Source organism: Notolabrus celidotus, chromosome 8 (assembly GCF_009762535.1).
Source record: "Notolabrus celidotus isolate fNotCel1 chromosome 8, fNotCel1.pri, whole genome shotgun sequence".
NCBI classification, from domain to species: Eukaryota; Metazoa; Chordata; class Actinopteri; order Labriformes; family Labridae; genus Notolabrus; species Notolabrus celidotus.
In genome coordinates this window covers 24,296,610-24,313,852 of record NC_048279.1, presented here as the reverse complement: position 1 = coordinate 24,313,852, position 17,243 = coordinate 24,296,610, and the positions used below count along the sequence as shown (strand labels likewise).

The window sequence follows — 17,243 nt, the reverse complement described above, 5'->3', positions numbered from 1 at the left end:
TAAAAAACATTAACTTCTCCACTACACATCATAAATGCAATATAAACCCCCAGATGACATCAGATTAATGTTATAACCTGACTTGGGGTCTTATTTTTATTGCCTTGTAAATTATTGTAGATTCATTCTGAGCTCCAGCTAATGTGGAGGCATGTAGCATGGAGGAGAGCTCATTTTCTGTGGTGTTACTGCAGGTCCATGGGGACCCGCTGAAGAAGACGGGAACCAGCTGTTTGATTTGGCCTACTTCTCCCGAGAAGTTAATCTTATGCTCAGAAATTTTATAAGCCCAAATGAATGTTAATGGATCAATCATGAATTGCAGGCGAGCACCCCCTTCATCATGTACCGGGCATGCTCTGGGAATTCAAACCTTGCCATCTCGTCTGCAGGATGGTGCAGCCTGATGTAGGAAGTAGCAATGGGACGGAGGGAATTAATGGAGTTTGGGCCAAACTGTTGAGGATCATCTGAGAAGCTCCTCAAACACAGACAGAGTCAAGAGTACTCATCGGGAGCTTGGTTTGTGTCAACTGGAGGAGCGTGGGGACTCATCAGTCATATGGTGTTCTTACTGAGATGGTTTTCTGCTTGTAGTAGCCTCAGGGGCTACATGCTGATTTAATATTTTTAGAATTAAAACAAACAGCTTGAGAGGAAGAGGCTGATCTGATTAAGTGAACTTATTTTTTGGCAGCAATCAATATTGGTTTTAAATGGAAAGTTCACCTGAGGTACTTTGTTGCAAGACGACATGGCCCACCAGCAGATGGCAGCAGTCTACACTTCAAAACACAACTAAAATCATTTCTGTCAGGATGTCAGTGCCAAGCAGCTAATACAGCTGCTCTGGCTGTTGGAAGAATGGCTTATTGGCTCATAATGTGTCCAAACCAAAGTCTGACAGATGAAGACATTTCATATGAGTTTTCTCAACGGCATTGTCTTAAAGAAGAAATGCATTCCAACTTTAAAAACCTTCCTGGAGTCAAATATTTTTTTACATTTAGGTCATATATGTGTCCAAACCAAACTCAATGCATGCATACAAAACTGGGCAAACAACTCGCTTCTAATATTCAGAGAGTAGCTTTAACTGGGGCTCGTCAAATATACATGCTGCAACAACGAAATGACTTGCTCTGTTGCTTGGCATTAAAGGTTTATCTCAAAGCTCACATATGTTAACATTCAAAGTATTTAAAAACATACATACACACGTGTTTTGGGGTTATTTTTTAGCATTGACTGATAGCATATTCTATCAGTGATGACCTTATTAAAGGAGGAACAAGGCAGAGTAAAGGTGGAGCAGGAGGAACATGAATAAAGCCTTATCTGTCTCTTTGCACAAGTATCCATTGTTGGTTTGGACCTCTGGGGCATACCAGGTGTCTGGGCTTTGAGCTGTGGGGGTGGGAAGAGGGGGCAAAGGAGTGCACGGATACACTCCCTTTTCAGCTACACTTTAACCAGGAATCTAACAGACCGGCTCATTATTTGTGCATGGTATTAAACGGATAGGCCTGCAAAGCAGCACGGTGGATTGTTTATTAGTTTCATTGTGGGTGTCTGTGAGTCCAGAGCAGGATGGCTCCTCAAGACGTCCATCATAAGAGCAACACAAACAGCTTATGTCATCTCAGCAGCACAACCTCAAGGCCCCCCGGGGCTCATAAAAACCCTGAGTTTTGCTTAGACTACAGGCGCTATCAATGTCTCCCTCACATGCACTGAATGTTTTCCCTTAATGGGACTCTTTGGTAGACATATTATCGGATAGCTAGACAGTGAGGCTACCGCATCTCCTCGCCTGTGTTTAAATGATGTTTGCTGTCCTTGAGTGGGTTGTGTGTGAAGACAAAGGCATTTTGACTACCCCTCCCATCAGACTAAGAAAGTCCCAGAGTTTGCTGACGAGGCATGAGACGTCTGCTATCTCTGCTATTGTTTTGATGATCTGTTTTGGGCTGGGAACACCTACAAACTTGTCTTGTGTTGTCCAAATGTTGATTCAACTATTTAAAGAGCATGTTGAAATGTGAACGATAATAACAACAGGAGTGATAGCTGGTGTAAAATTGCGAGAAGGAGGAGCTCTCAGGAGAACGGGGGCCCGACATGTAACACAATCTGATAAATAATACTGAACATCATTGAGGTATTAGCTGCCTCTTCCTCTTTGTTGACTTGAATAGTGTTTCTAGAAGAGAACGAGGAGCGATAAGAATCGGGCCCATTTGCATTTCTGAGTTCCCTATTCTGCCTTTGAAAGCAGCAGCATCTGTGCAAGCTGTTCCCCCCCACATGCTGCTCTCTTCTGCTTTACCTGCCCAGCCACAATGGAGTCCAACTGTCTGTACACTTTCAATATCCTCATTATCATGCTTTTTGAGAGTGAAACGGCTCACAGCATGAGAGATACCATCATGTTTAAAGTGGGCTGTGTACTTAAAGCCTTCAGATGTTTCTTTAAACATAAAGCAGAGTCTTTATTTTTATTTCAGAACACAAGAACAAAGTGATAGTATCACCCTGCAGTCATTAACTGATATACCTCTGATAGCTACTTATTGACTTAAAAACCAATATAGCATGGCTAATCATTAAAAAAAGAACCGGCTCTATGATTTCACTCAGCTACAATGGCTTTATTGTGGCCAGAAGAATTCTTTACTACAGCCAGCAGAAAGAAAATGGCCACTGTAGTCATATGTTGTTCCTTTAAGGGGGGGTATTTCCAGGACGTGGTAAATAGGGGCATGCAGCTTGCATAACAGGCTGAGTGGGTGCAGCAAGGAACAAAACTGTAGCACTGGAACAATACAAGAGCTTTGAGTGGTATTATCCCATCCTTTGCAAGCAGTCTTGTAACTGGTCCATCAGGTTAGGCCTGAACTGGTGCTATTCAGGGATCCAGTGACAATTTGCTCACTCTACACACACACAGATACCAGTACACGTAAACACATACAACTAACTTACAATCAAGCCTGCTCCACAGGATTCAGATGCGGGTGTGGGGATGAGATAACTGCACACCTGACCAGGTAATGAAAAGACAAACACTGTAGGTGCAAGTTCACACAGATATACATACTCACAGCCAAGCACCCCCCTCTCCCCCTCCTACGCTCACTAACCTCACTGCAGGTTGTCACTCTTTCCATTTCTACGCTCCCACACCCCTCTTCCCAGACCTCCTCTCTTTGCTCCATCCTCCCCTCTGCCTGTCCCCATACCCAGCATGTCAGAGTTAAATATCACAGGCTCCTAATCCTACCCCAGTCCTACCCTGCTGTTTTTACAAGCCTTGTTTGTTCTGCTCTGAAAAGTTCTAACATTTATCAACAGGACCAAATACAGCACATCTGGGTGAAGATTAATGGTCAAACTCTGGTCCAAGGTTGGACAAATGTTGTCTACAAGCCCAGTTATGCATAAAAGCAACAAACAAAATCTCAAGATGCTGTTTCTGCAGTGTGATACTTACCTGATTGATTTCATCCATCCCGTTGCTGGCGAATTCAAACACCAGTTCAGTGGGCTGGACCGCAGTCGTCATGGTAGAGGAGTTGAGGGGGCAGAGAGCAGCCTAAATATCCCGGCTACGACCACTCCTGGCTCCTTGTCTGCACCGAAAGAGTCTCAGCTTCACCCTCACAAAATGACTCCCCTGTGGCTGTCCTCCTGTTCTCTATATCTGGGTGGTCGGTGCTGTGAGAGAGAGACCACGACTGGAGTTTCAGAGGAGTGCTGTGGCCCAGGTGGGAGCAGCCTCGTCCCTCTCTGACACGGAGGCTGGGTCCCGCTGTGCCTGGAGCATCTACACCTGGCAGAGAGAGAGAGACAGAGATAGGGACTAAGGTCAGAATGCATATCAGATCAGTTTAATTTCACTGAGAGACAAGAGTGGCAGGGAGGGGGGAGACAGAACAGGGGAAGCGTCCTCATGCAAGGGACTAAAAAGCAAAAGTCTAATTGACTGATTGATTGTTTTGTGCAGGATGTTCTGGTCTGGGTAAAGTTCAGAGGTGAAAACAACACGAGGTTCAGCAAAGAAATCAGATAACTTTCTAATTTCTGCCTCCTGTCTGATCAAACCTATAATAACTCAAAACACATATCAAGACAAAGTATCTGGTGTTCCAAAAAAATGTTTGCAACAGGTTTCTGGCTTTATGACAATGCAAATATGTTCCAGAAAGCATTAGAGCGAAGTATTTGAAAAATTCTGCCTCGTTTGTTCAACCACTTCAGGCTCTGAGACTTAAAGGGTAACACTTTGTATAGCTATTACTTAAGTGGAAAAAAAGCTAAAGCTGCAATCCTTGATTTATTAGGCTCTATGTTGATATAACTGATGTATCATCGAGTCTACAAAGCCCTCAAAAACAATGAAAAAACCATCGCTCCTCAAAGAAAAGACAGCACCTGGAACCTGTTGAATGTTAGCATTTCTGCCTGAAATATAACCCTTACTCAATTGTCTTTATAGTTGAACAAAGGTGTAAAACAAAAACAAAAACATGGAAGCACACACTCAAGAAAATGTGTACAAGATTTATTCTATTTTGATCCCTGATTCCTCTTGTGTTGTGAGCAGGCCTGTAGTGAAGACACCCTCAGCACACCACCCCGATCACAAGGCTCAGGGGGCTGATAGTACGGTCACATGAGTGGATGGTGGGGTGTGGAGAGGGCCTGAATAAACCCTCCCTCTACACAGAAACACATATCCACATGCACAACACACACACAAGCAAGCGATCACTCGTCTGATGATGCTCTGGAAGCCCCTCTGTGCTGACCCTCAGGGAGTTACTGTGATCACAGGCAACGGGGGAGGGATACCTAGTTATTAGTTTGAGTGTGTGTGTGTGTGTGTGTGTGTGTGTGTGTGTGTGTGTGTGTGTGTAAGCTGGGGTGTGTCCTAACAACCTGATACCCAGAGGCAAGTTTCAGGGCTGAAGGACAGTTGGAGGCTGATGTTGGGCTGCAGAATGAATGGACACCCCAGGCCAAAAAAAACCCCAACCCTTTTTTTTTCTCCCAGAGACCAAAGAGCTGGCAGCTGTAGAGAAGCAAGAGATGGCAGAGTAGAATGCACCCCCCTCAACACCATCCGTGCTTTCTCCACTGCTGCAGGGTGGAGCTTATGTGCTTTGAAATGCCTTTGTGACTGACGAACTTGCATACCAGGCCCTAATTGTAATATGTTGGGTGGTAACAGCAGAGAAGTACAGAGAAAGACTGAACTTCTTTCTGCTGCATGTGGGTCACAGGGGCCAAACTCATTCTGAGATTGAGTTTATCTTTCAAACAGAAAAGTAACATGTGTCTGGGGTTTTGGAGAGCATCGCTTTGGCAGACAGAAAAGAGACATGGAAACGGTCAGGCTGGTGTTTCACTCCAGTCGGTCCCCTCTTTTGCTGTCTCTCTTCTGGGCAGTGTCCATGCCCACCTCTGCCAGAGCTGAGCGCTGCCGCCATCTGTCTGCAAGAGCTCCTGTGCCCTGGTCCTCTTGGCGAGTTCTGTGTTCTGGGAGAGTGTGACAAGCCATTACCAGGCTCAAGCAGAAAAGAGGGGATGCATTTTATGCTTCCAAACAGAGGCAGATGCATAAATCTTGAAAAAAAGAAACAGAAAAGAAAAGAAGGAAGGTTGGTGGACTTGTGAGGCTGCTAAGTCACTCTCTGCTTGCAATTTGGACCACACACCCACACATTTTCAACCCTCATCTGTCCTCTGAGGCCAGTCCAAGACACCAAGATGAGGTAGAGGTGCAGCTGTCTGTATCATGTTGGACCACTATGTAATTTTCCTCTCCAGCCAATCTGCTTTCTCCAGCATTAGAGGACACACGTTAGGCTGAAATACCACACATTTTCATTGCCCTTTCACACTTTTTGTTGACTTAGGGATGGAGCCATAACATACATAATTTGCCTATGAGGCTGCATGTAGAGCTCGGTGTAAATGATTAACAAATAATGAGCACCCAGTTATTTCTGGGTTGTCATATGACAGGAAACAGATAAGAGATTGACAAGAAACACGATGCAAGTGAACAATCAAGCATCTCTTCTTAACATGCATGTATCTGTGTGTCTGATTGGCTTTATGTGTCTGTTGTTCGCTCCTTTAGACTGTGTCAGCGTCTGCAATTTCTTTTTCCCTCCTGTCAGAGCATCATTGATCTGGATGGCCCAGTTGGCATGGTGCTAACAGCAGACAGGAATACAAGAGAGCCAGCCATTACTCAGACGCAGCCTGCACATTATCCATGAGCACATGACAACAGCTGCCTTGTTCGAGCACAGGGACAGGGTTGTAGCTGCACTCACTACGTCACGAGGAGGAGAAGAAGAAGAAGAGGAGGAGAACAGCACAGGGAGGGATTTTGCTGGGATGTTAGTCAAAGTATAATAGTCCGCAGAGCAAATAGAGTGCCTGTGACTCGCACTGGGTGGGGTTTACTTTCAACAGACTCGAGCATTTAAGTGTGGTTTCCAGGCGGGGCTTCCTAGTGGCCCAGACTTCTGAGGAACTAAGTGTGTAGCATGCTGGGTATGAGAAAATCTAACACATGTGCTACATGTCATCAAACTTGGTAACATGTAATTCATATTTCTTCCAGCTGTTAAAACCTAATGAAGGAAAACATACAGCTTAATAACTCTTGTTAAAGTCAATAGATTAAACGATGAATGAACTTTTTCTTTTGGATTTTTGGGAGGACAGAAACAAGAGATTTAAGGACAATCTCTGTCAAATGATCAATGATGAAATGGTGTTTCAGTGAGTTGCTTTAGCACACTGGCTAGCACTTAGTTAACTGTTTCAACATCTGACAGACCTGGAGCAAGCCGTGTTTTTGTCCACCTGATGAGTGTACGTTCCCATCATTTTTACAGCCATTACCACTCTGTTTTGGTCTCTACCAACTATCCATAGTCTCTTAATGCTCCTGTTCTTTGTCTTGTTTTCGGTGTTTGGGAGGCAGAACATACTACTTTGTTGTATTAAAAAAAATGCTGGGGTTAACTCTTAGTTGCAGGCTATAAACCAAAACACTGAGCTAAAAGCTAAACCGTAACATCTGCAGGCAGCCAACAAGTGAGTGTTCATTTAAATAAAAAGTTCAGTTCAAGAGGGGTGCCAGTTTAACACAGTGATTAAGTCCCTAGCCTCATGTGCTGAGGCTATGGTCCTTGATGTGGACGACCTGGGCTCAAATCTGACCTGTGGCCCTAAATAAAGGCATAAAAGCCCAAAAGAGAACAAAAGAAAAAAATAATTCCCTTTAAGAGAAGTACATCAATGCTTACTACACACTTAAGAATAAGAATAAGAATAAGAATAAGAAAGTAATTGTTTTTTTCTCATTCAAGTTATTAACTCGTCATTTTCTCATGTTCAGATAGAGCAGTGCGCTTTAGCTTTCCCCATCAAAGTCTCAGGTAACTCCTGAATCAGTGGAAAGTTTTTATGCTGTCACAAAATGTAAATGTTTGCACGTTGTTGAGCAGTGATGATGATGATGTCAGCAGTCAGATGGATCTATTAGATTGGGCTCTACTTTGTTTATTTTCTGGGTATGACTGCTGAATAGTTTTTTGTTCCGACTAACAGTGATGCTCAACTTAGTTGCTTATAATATTCTCCACAATATCAAAATGTAAGAGGCATACTAAGTTTGAACAGCCCGTGGGAATCAGTCGGTCTGTTCTTGGTGTAAAACCATGCTTTCACTGTGAACCTTTCTCATATAGAGACTGCTTTGTCTACTATTATATGACTCACTCATTTCCTCCCAACTCAACCAGTGTTCTTAGCCGGTTCCTCCTTGTGCATATATCTATGCATCACTTTCTGCACTGTTGCAGGTAAAAGACTTCATTGGTTGATCAGCATCAAGTGTGATGATCTACAATAACACATTGGTCAGTGACTTTCTCGGGCCGCTAATACCATAGAGAATAGAAGAGCTGCGCTGTGTAAATTACCGCACATACAAGATCATCAAAACTTAACATAAGGTCTGGATATAATGACACCTCAGTCCAGATCTGGATCGAGGTCTGTTATTTTGGGATGTCCAATCAAAAGTTGTATTTTTTGTCTGATATCATGGTTTTTAACTCTATAAAAACAAATGCTTGATTTTGTCGTTACTTCTAAGAAACTAGTTATGTTTTTTTTTATCATAACTTAAAGCTCCAGTGAGTACATTTCTGATGTGTTGATTTTGGTGTCTCACTGTGGACCATTTATGTCTTTGCTGATGTATTGTGTATATGTTACATGTTTTCTTTTTTTTCTATTTTTTATACTTTTCATTTAGTTGTTTTCACACACAAAGAAACAGCAACAAGGAAACAAAACAAGGGAAAACAAAGACATGGCAGCATGTCAGCATTGGATGACTATATAAAACTTCCTTCTGTAAGTAAACAGCTCGTTTTCTTTTTTTTAAAGTTATATTTTTGGGCATTTTTCGCCTTTAATGGACAGGACAACTGAAGAGAGACAGGAAATGTAGGGAGTGGAGAGTGGGGGAGGACATGCAGTGAATGTTCGAGGCTGGAATCGGACCTGCGACCTCTGCGATGAGGGCTATAGCCTCTGTATATAGGACGCACGCTTAGACCGCTAAAAACTCCTCACAGTAGCTTTAAGTACCCGCACCTACTCTTTAACGATTGTTGTCATTAAGGTTTAAACTGATTTTCGTGATTGAAATAAGCAGAAATTAATGACTCAAAAAAACCTCCTATATTATTATCTGAAGATGGACAACTTATTAGCAATTAAAGAATCATTGGGAGCCGCCCCAAAAGTGATAAGTAAAGGATGAGGCGATAGTTTAACCCACGATGTGCCATGTCTGCCACCATGCAGATGTAATTATATCAAACTCCTCTCCTCTGATGATTGCAGCTGTCTGTTGTAACTGTCAGCCTGGTGAAAAGCAGTCTGAAGAGGAGTATGAAGCAAACACTGGCCTACTCCACCCCTACAGCATGGTGACTGCCAGTCGCAATAACAACCAATTAGAGTCAGGATTCATGAACAAATGGAGCATTCCCAGAAGGCCCTACTTCCCCCGCTTTAGTCTCTTCAGCTGAGCTCATTGTTGACCATGAAAGGAGGTAATTTAAGCCAATTGAATGACTATGCAATGACTCACCCTGCATGGGGTGAGCGCAAACATTGCGAGATGCGAGGAAAAGGAACAGGGCAAACTTCGCTTATCAGCCATTTTCAGCTCAGGTTACAGAAAAGCTGATTTCTTCAGGTGACATGACGGCTCCATGCAGTACAGCCATCACAGGATTTACAGATGGCTGCAGCTGGTGTCAGAGAGCGGTTGGTATTCCTGGTATTTGAAACTTTTTTCCCACACAAGTATAGACAGTGAAGACATGACTGGTAAAGAGTGAGTGGACATAAATAAGGAGACCTCACTGCGCTCATTAAAAACGTGCAATGGTTTCAGATCTGACAGAAGCAGTTATTTTACCCTGAGAGACACATTTCAGCACTAACAGAGAGAAATCTGCACCACAAATGAGTCCTACAAATGTTTTATTTCCCCCAGTTGAGCTGTACAGAGAATACATCAATGTGCAAAGTGGCAGAAAATGTGTGGGCTCACTACTAGCATGTTGCTGAGTGGTTATTGTCAGTACAGACATGCTGTTTTTGCAGGATCCTCTGGGTTCCTGTAAAGGAAATGAGTCAGTGATACAAGGCTGGAGCTCATTCCTGGAGCCCTGTGATAGCACATATGGGCATCAGAGAATCATGATCATCATTTCTGGACAGCAGTTCCCTTTTGGGTATGGTTTTAGTGCAGGGGTCATAAAAGTACAGAAGGTATGTAACAATAGCACTTTTAGAGCCAAAGGAAGTGGCTCAAACACGACCGTTTTAAGAAATTAAAAATACGGCTGTGTGGAATGGAACAGGGATATACCAAACGTCTACTCATCTTCATCTTACTATGTTTTAAGATACCAGAAAATACTTTGAAGCCTTGACTGAGTCATAGCAGCAGAGAAGGTCACAGTGCAGGCAAAGTCATTTGGGAGTTGTCTCACTGCTATGACACTGTGTCAGCACCACAAAAACTGTTTTGTGTATGTTTTTTTTTCTGTGAATTCAACGTTTTACTTGCCACATAACATTACACTATACAGCATGTCTCACCATGTTTCAAACTCCACTTCATGGCACTGAATAAAGGAGCACATTCAGTGCAATCCTGAGGCCTCACCATGTGTGTGGCGATGAAACGGCAGAAACGGACTCAGAGGCAGGCACAGACACTGCCGGGCTAAAAGCATGCAGCTGCAGCACACAAGGCATCAGATACACACACACACACACACAGCACTGCGACAGAGCCAGCACTCTCTGTGTCTGAAAGTGTAGGAGGTATTTGGGTCTGCTGTGCCAGGGCCGAATGAAGACTGAAAGAAAAACGTCACCTCGAGCACAGGCTTTCAGAAGGAGAATGGAATTTAATCTCATCTCCTGCAAAACCTTGTACTTTTCCACTCGGGCTCAGAGCTCCGGGTGATGGACCCATGCCTTCCTGTGACAACAGTTCTTTGTGCCAACGTCCAACATTGGCACTCTTTTGGATGATCAGACATTACTTTTGTAGGGTGATAAAGTCTGGGAAACAGAGTCAGAAGCTCAGTGATATCCTCCAGTGACAAACCATCTCAAGGGACCAGATTCCACTTCATTTTTGGTCAATTTCAGTCCAAATATGTTATAGACATGCTTGCTGCTCAGACATTATGAGCTACACTCCTCTAACAAAGCCCTTTATCACATTGCAGCATGCTGGACTTTCATGTTTAGGCTACACAAGGGAAATAATGGCAGCTAGAATTAGTGTTGACATATTTTAAACGCGGGTAAAAAAGAACACCCACAAACTGACCTGTGAATCTTGCACTCACAGGAACAGCATCACTGAGCAGCGGGTTTGTGCTGCTTCCTGTCTGTTAAACCACACTCAGAGGAGAATTTCTGCCTCTGTGAAAGAGCGGAAAGTTCTCAACTCCCCCTCCTTCCTTCTCTCACATCACGCTATTACCCTTGTAGATATGAGGCTTGTTGTGACACAGGTAGGTAGCATTTCTGACATGAATAAAATAGCTACCAGAAATATCTCTGTGAGTGACGTAACATTCAATTAGTTGGTAAACTCACTGGAAAAATGCTTTTTTAAGCAAGTTTCAAATCACAAGTTTGAGCTCAGAAGGTTGTTTTTGGTATATTTCCAACAAAAAATAAAAATGGATTTATGGAAATATGATCTGCAGGTAATAAACCCTAAGATATTCTCTCACCTCCTGACACATTCAAGCCTGTTTCTCTCAGCCTCATTAATGACAGTGATGCTGAATTAAAAGGATCACAATAGAGCTCTCAAAGCCACACCTGCCATTTGCAGACATCTCTTACCCCACAATGCTGACACAAGCGTGCAAACACAGACAGCATTAGTAAGCCCCCACCCTTTCACAAACACACACACATGCAATTACACACACATACATATGCTCATTTCCTACGTGGCCTCCCTAGTGGGTTTTAGAGAATTTCTCAGAACAAGACTATGGTTCCTGTCACACAGTTTCATTTATAGGTCAGATTATGAGAATATCAGTCCTCAAATAGGCAATGAGCAAGTACCTCACAATCTTTTTATGAGCAAGTGAGAAGAAACTGCCCTGAAGTAAAACCAGGACACAAATCAAAGATATAAGGAAATATAAGTAAACAACAAGCCTGGAAGTGTACCCATACAACATCTGAATCTCAATAAATCCTTCAAAAGCACATAACTGTCATTAATTTCCATCTTGACTTTATTACTGCAATTGTACCAGATGGACCCAAAACTAGGTTTTGCCTCAGAGAGGCACGTTCTTAACTTCACAGATGCAGCTCATTTGTCAAAAACCACCCCCAGCGGCCTGTTGCTATTATGAAGCAACAGGCTGCATGTTGCAGATAGGAAGAACCATTGAAGTTGTGAAAACAGGAACGGAAATTGCGGCAAAGTTTGAGAAAGACATCTGCAGCCTCAGACATCACAGTTTGATGTGTTGTGCGCTGCTGTGATGTCCACGAGGCTGTGAGATTTTATTAGAGCATCTGGGCGCTGTCATTAAAGATGCAGGGGAAGACAAGTGGAAGCAACACTGGGGAAAAGGGAGCAATTATCACATAAGGCAACACCAGTTTAAAACACTGCAGTGAAAATGAAGTCTGATCTTTTACATTTTAAACCATGACTGATGTTTTAAGTTTCACCCCGAGAAAGTAATAGGGAACGGCAAAACTATCAATCCTGTCACCTCAATACTTTCTACATTGCTCTCTAAGAACAGGGGTCATTACATGGGATAAGACATGTGTTGGTGTTTTGGTTTGAGAAATTCCGCTATTTTAGAAACTAGACCTAGATCCAGTTTCAAACTTGAATTACAAGTCATGTATACTGCAGGGTCAAATGTTTACCTCAACAGTCTAGACATTAGCCTTAGCCTTGGCCCGAATTGCAACCATTTTGATTGCATATGCTCCCAAAATGTAATCTGTGTGACCTATTGATGGCTGCTAAGAGGGGCAGTGGGGTGTCAGTCAACAGTGGCATATGCCTCTTGGCAGGCACTACAAATCAAACACTATTCCATTCAATCCAATACTTTTATAACTGATCAAACATCAGCTTAACAATATTGATTTTCAATGCTGATTTTAGATTGATTGATATTAGCCTTCAATTCACTGTTCTTCATGTGAAATAGCAGAAGAGCTGAAGATTGAAGATGAAGAGATCGCTGAGGCACTTCTTATGTCAACCACCTATGGGTAATGTAACTCCTGAAGTTGGTGATGATGAAGGTGATGTAGTGAATGGTGGATGCACAAGCAGCAAAGTAGGCAGTTTTTGGAGACAGAGGCTGAAAGTCTTCAAACGGCCTTGCTATGAAAACAGGCACATTGTATATTGTAGATGTTGTGTTCCTGAATTTTTTAAGTTGGGAGCCCCTATAAGAGTTCATTTTAGGTCCCATAAAAGCTATCAAATGACAACACAGGCTCTGAATTCCCAAAATAAGAAGTGAAAATGAAAATTCTAACATCTGAGAGACAGAAATTAATGGCAATGTTTTCTGCTGTGAGGATAAATATACAAATTTTAGTATTTCAAATTTGGTGAATGCAAGCAACAGTCGGGGTTTATGTCATCCATTTTTAAAACAGAAGAGGTCAAACTGTTGAGCATGCAGTGTCACATAATTTTTTTTTATAAAGGATATCTTGTCATAAACATATTCAAATTAACAACATCTCAGCATAACCTCAAATCCGTGCCATAAGAGGTAGAAATATTTGTCACTTTGTAGTCATGATGCTGGGATCTGATATTTTGCTGGTTGAAAAAAGTGCCCTCCCCCTACAAATAGCCCCCCTTTCTTTTTTTAATCTAAACAGCTTGTCTCATGTCCAGCTGAATCTTGTAATTGTCTTCAATTTAAAAATCACTATGATTCCAAGTAAAAACAGAAAGACAAGGATAAAAAGCAAGCAAGTCTGTGCATGCGTGAGTCCTGTGGTTCTTTTCTTACAAACATATTTGAAATGGTTCATCTGGATTCTGCTGTTGTTTGACTGCTGTGTAAGAACAATTTGAAGCACGATTAGACTGAAAAGCTAAATTCACTGTTTCTACACATTCAGCAAACTTCCATGAGGATTAGATATGTATAGGATGAAGCTGGTGCATAGAGCTACCCTTCTGTAAATGCAAAATAAGGGAATCTTATTAAAAATGCTCTAGTGAATAAAACTAAATTAAAAACCCTGACTTGTTTTTGAAACAGCGCTTCTGCTCTACACATTGTATCTGGTTCTAAAACAGCTTATTAACACGCCCGTCTCTTAAGTGTTTACATTCATACCAATACCAACATGTCACAGCACAGGTACACTGACAGCAAAAAGGGAGGATCTCATACCCAGAAAATACCAGCAGTGCACTCTGAACCAGGCTTGAATAAAAACAAAGTGAAGGATGACGTTCCCAATCATTTCTTACAAACATAAACAACCAATTTTACCACTGATAGAAGATTACGCAACTTCCCACAACAGCAAAGTTTCTCTCCCCTTGGAGCATATGTACTGTATGAACTTTGCCAAGGTGCTTGCTACACCATCCTTCCAGCAAAATACTACGTAGTTACATGTTCGGATGGAGCACTGAAATCTCAGGGCTCAAAGTCTGAGTCAAAGCTGGGAACCGGGGACCCGGCTGTTGCAGAGGAGGCTGCATACCAAACAGTCTGGACACAAGCAGGCTGATGGTCCACCCAAAGTCCAGGCATGCAGCAGTATGTAACAGACAACACGCCTAGAGTGAAGCGAATCAAACAGAGATGAGATGATATCACTTTTCTCAGCCCTGTTAAACGCTTTAGGGTCGAGCTTTGGTTGAAGACTAAGTTAAATATTTTGGGGATTAGACTCACTTTATTTCTGCCAGAGATAGATGCGATAATCTGTAGCACTCTCATGTCTTGACAGCTAATACAAGCCAACTAATAGAAGCTAATGCAAGCTAATATGAACCAGTTAGCCTAGCTTGGCATAAAGACTTGAAACAGTAGTCAGTTAGCCTGGTATTGTTTAAAATTGGAAATAAACTCTTACAATGTTCCCCCAACTCCCTGAAGTACAGCAGCTTGTTGATTTTACTCTTTGTTATTAGTGGAGCGTAAAACCAGCTTAATTTTCCGTTCATTTCTTGAGGTTGAGAGGTATCTGTGGCCATGTTTCCAGTCTTCAAGCTAGGCTAACAGCTGCTGGCTGTATATGGCCTCATATGTAGCAACAAGTAGCACAAATTCTCTCATCTTAGTCTTTGAAAGGAAGCAAACAAGTCAAACTATTCCTTTGAATCCACTGGCACACATTGTTTCTGTAGTAGCAGCAGCAACAACAAACACAAACAGAAATGCAATGACAGTGTTTTATATTGTATTGTGTGTAATTTTTTTCTCCGTTGGAAATGTTAAAACACTATGAGACATGCTAATCTGAAGCTTAAGTAAAGCCCCTTTTAAGAATCCTACAGATCAAGCTTCAGTTTAACAGCTAATAATGACTAAATCAGCTCTTCTCATCTGATCCCCTGTAAAGCCTCACAGATAGGACCACTCACACTGAGACAGCTTAGCCCCCTTCAACAGAGCTTATCTGATTTCACACAATTGGATACTCTGGGTCAGTGTGGTATTAGGCTATCACCGGCCAATGTTTCTGTCTAATCTTACAGCCAGTAAACGTATGCCCTATCGCTTCATGTGGGAGCAAAAGTGCAGAGTCATTGCCTGCTGTGATGTCAGGTGCATTATATCAAATAGGTGTAAAAACTGTTGCGTGAGTGACCTAACAAGTTTTAACTACAACTCATGGAGTCATAACAAGTCTTTGCATTGCATTCTTTGGGCTTTACTTGCCACTCAATCTTATTCAAAGACAAAAACACTTCATTATACTTTCTGGTACCGACATTTTTAATTGAGATTTTTTTATTTCAGCTACTGCAAACATCAATCCAAGCTTAATTTTCAGTTACAGAGGAGAGTGTTTGTGCCAGAAGCAGAAGGACTGTCCGGCAGACCAAGTCAATATTTGAGAAAGCTTTATGAAATACATGCGTTTATGACAGTCAGGTGATGAGGAAGGTGCAGCATGAGAGCAGGAGACAAGGACAATAAATGCCCCAGCCATAGAGGCAGAAGTGCGTAATCAAGTTACACAACAAAATATGAACATGGTGTTATGTTTAACCATATAAGATCAGTAATAAATAATACGACAGGCAGAAAGAGATAAGTAGGCATGTATGGGTTTAATGAATTGGCTGAAAACACATTCTTTGTCATAGAGATACATATGTTAACGACAGGCGGGCGTACATGGTTGCCTCAGCACTACTTTGAATAAGAGGCCTGACAATCAGTCTCCCGAGGGTCTGAGTCAATGTTGTTTTGACGAGAATCACAATGCAAAAAAGCAAAGGTAAACAAGGAGTGGCTGTTGCTTAGGAACACGCAGAGGGAGAGGGCTTGTAAAGTAAGCTCTGTAGTGGCAAGAAAAGAGAGGGAGAGGGAAAGGGAGAGGGTGGGCCTCATTCAGCTCAACACAGGCCCAATGTGTTTACAGGAACACATGCTGGAGAGTGGGCAGAGGAGCAGAATCAGATGAAACTGTAGTTTGTAGAAGGATGAATTAATTGATTGTAATACTCCTTGTTTTTCAAGCAAGAGGATTTCAAATGACTGAAATACTAAAGATGATTTCCTTTTACCACAACTTCTACAATTTAGAAGTTACAAAGCATTAAAAAAGATACAGCTATGGGTTAGCCCAGAGCCAGGATTCTATTGGTTTAGCACAGAGATTAGAAACAGAGTAGCAGCTAGATTGACTCTGTGTCAGAGGTTTAAAAAAGTGTAGCTTAAAATGTGTAAATCTGTAAAAACACATCTTTTTTTATGTATTTAACACATATTAACACTAAAAAGGGAATTAGTTTGTTAATTATTTAACTTTGGAGGGGGTCCTGGTGGCTAAACAAAGCAAAGCTAGCTGTTTTAAACTGTTTACCTACGGTGGCCCTGAAGTGCAAATCACTACAGCAATTCAGAAAACACCACGGCAATTCAGAAAACACTACGACAATTCAGAAAACAAGTCAAGTCAAGTCACTTTATTTATATAGCAAAACACTACGACATTGACCAAACCAAGGACAGACCAGTCCAATCAGCGACGTGTCATGTCCCCCCAGGGTACCTACTTCTTCTGGTTTGGTTAATGTCATAGTGTTTTCTGAATTTCAGTAGTGTTTTCTGATTGGCCGTTGTGTTTTCTGAATTGCCATTGTGATTTGCGCTTCAGGGCCAGCGTAGTTTACAGCGTTCAGGGCATAATAAGCTAAGCTAACTCACATTGGCGGGAACATTTTACTTTAAAATAGAGCTGAGCGTGGTTGTCCATGTTCTTATCTGACTTAAAGAACAGAATTAAGCATTTATCACAACATGTAAAACAAGTAAGAGTGAAGCTAAATGTTTTATTGGATTGTAGTGGTTAAGCAATAATTAGCAGCACTCTCGGGGTAAACTGCACTAATGAAA

General features: G+C 42.0%; 1 protein-coding gene across 1 annotated transcript in view; it reads right to left on the bottom strand.

Moving 5' to 3' along the window:
* Positions 1-17,243, bottom strand: part of elf1 (E74-like ETS transcription factor 1) — a 42,193-nt gene that overhangs the window by 7,451 nt on the left and 17,499 nt on the right. The window contains 1 exon segment of the mRNA XM_034690576.1: positions 3,494-3,832. Within this exon segment, the coding sequence (XP_034546467.1) occupies positions 3,494-3,565 (72 nt within the window). The 5' untranslated portion in view covers positions 3,566-3,832.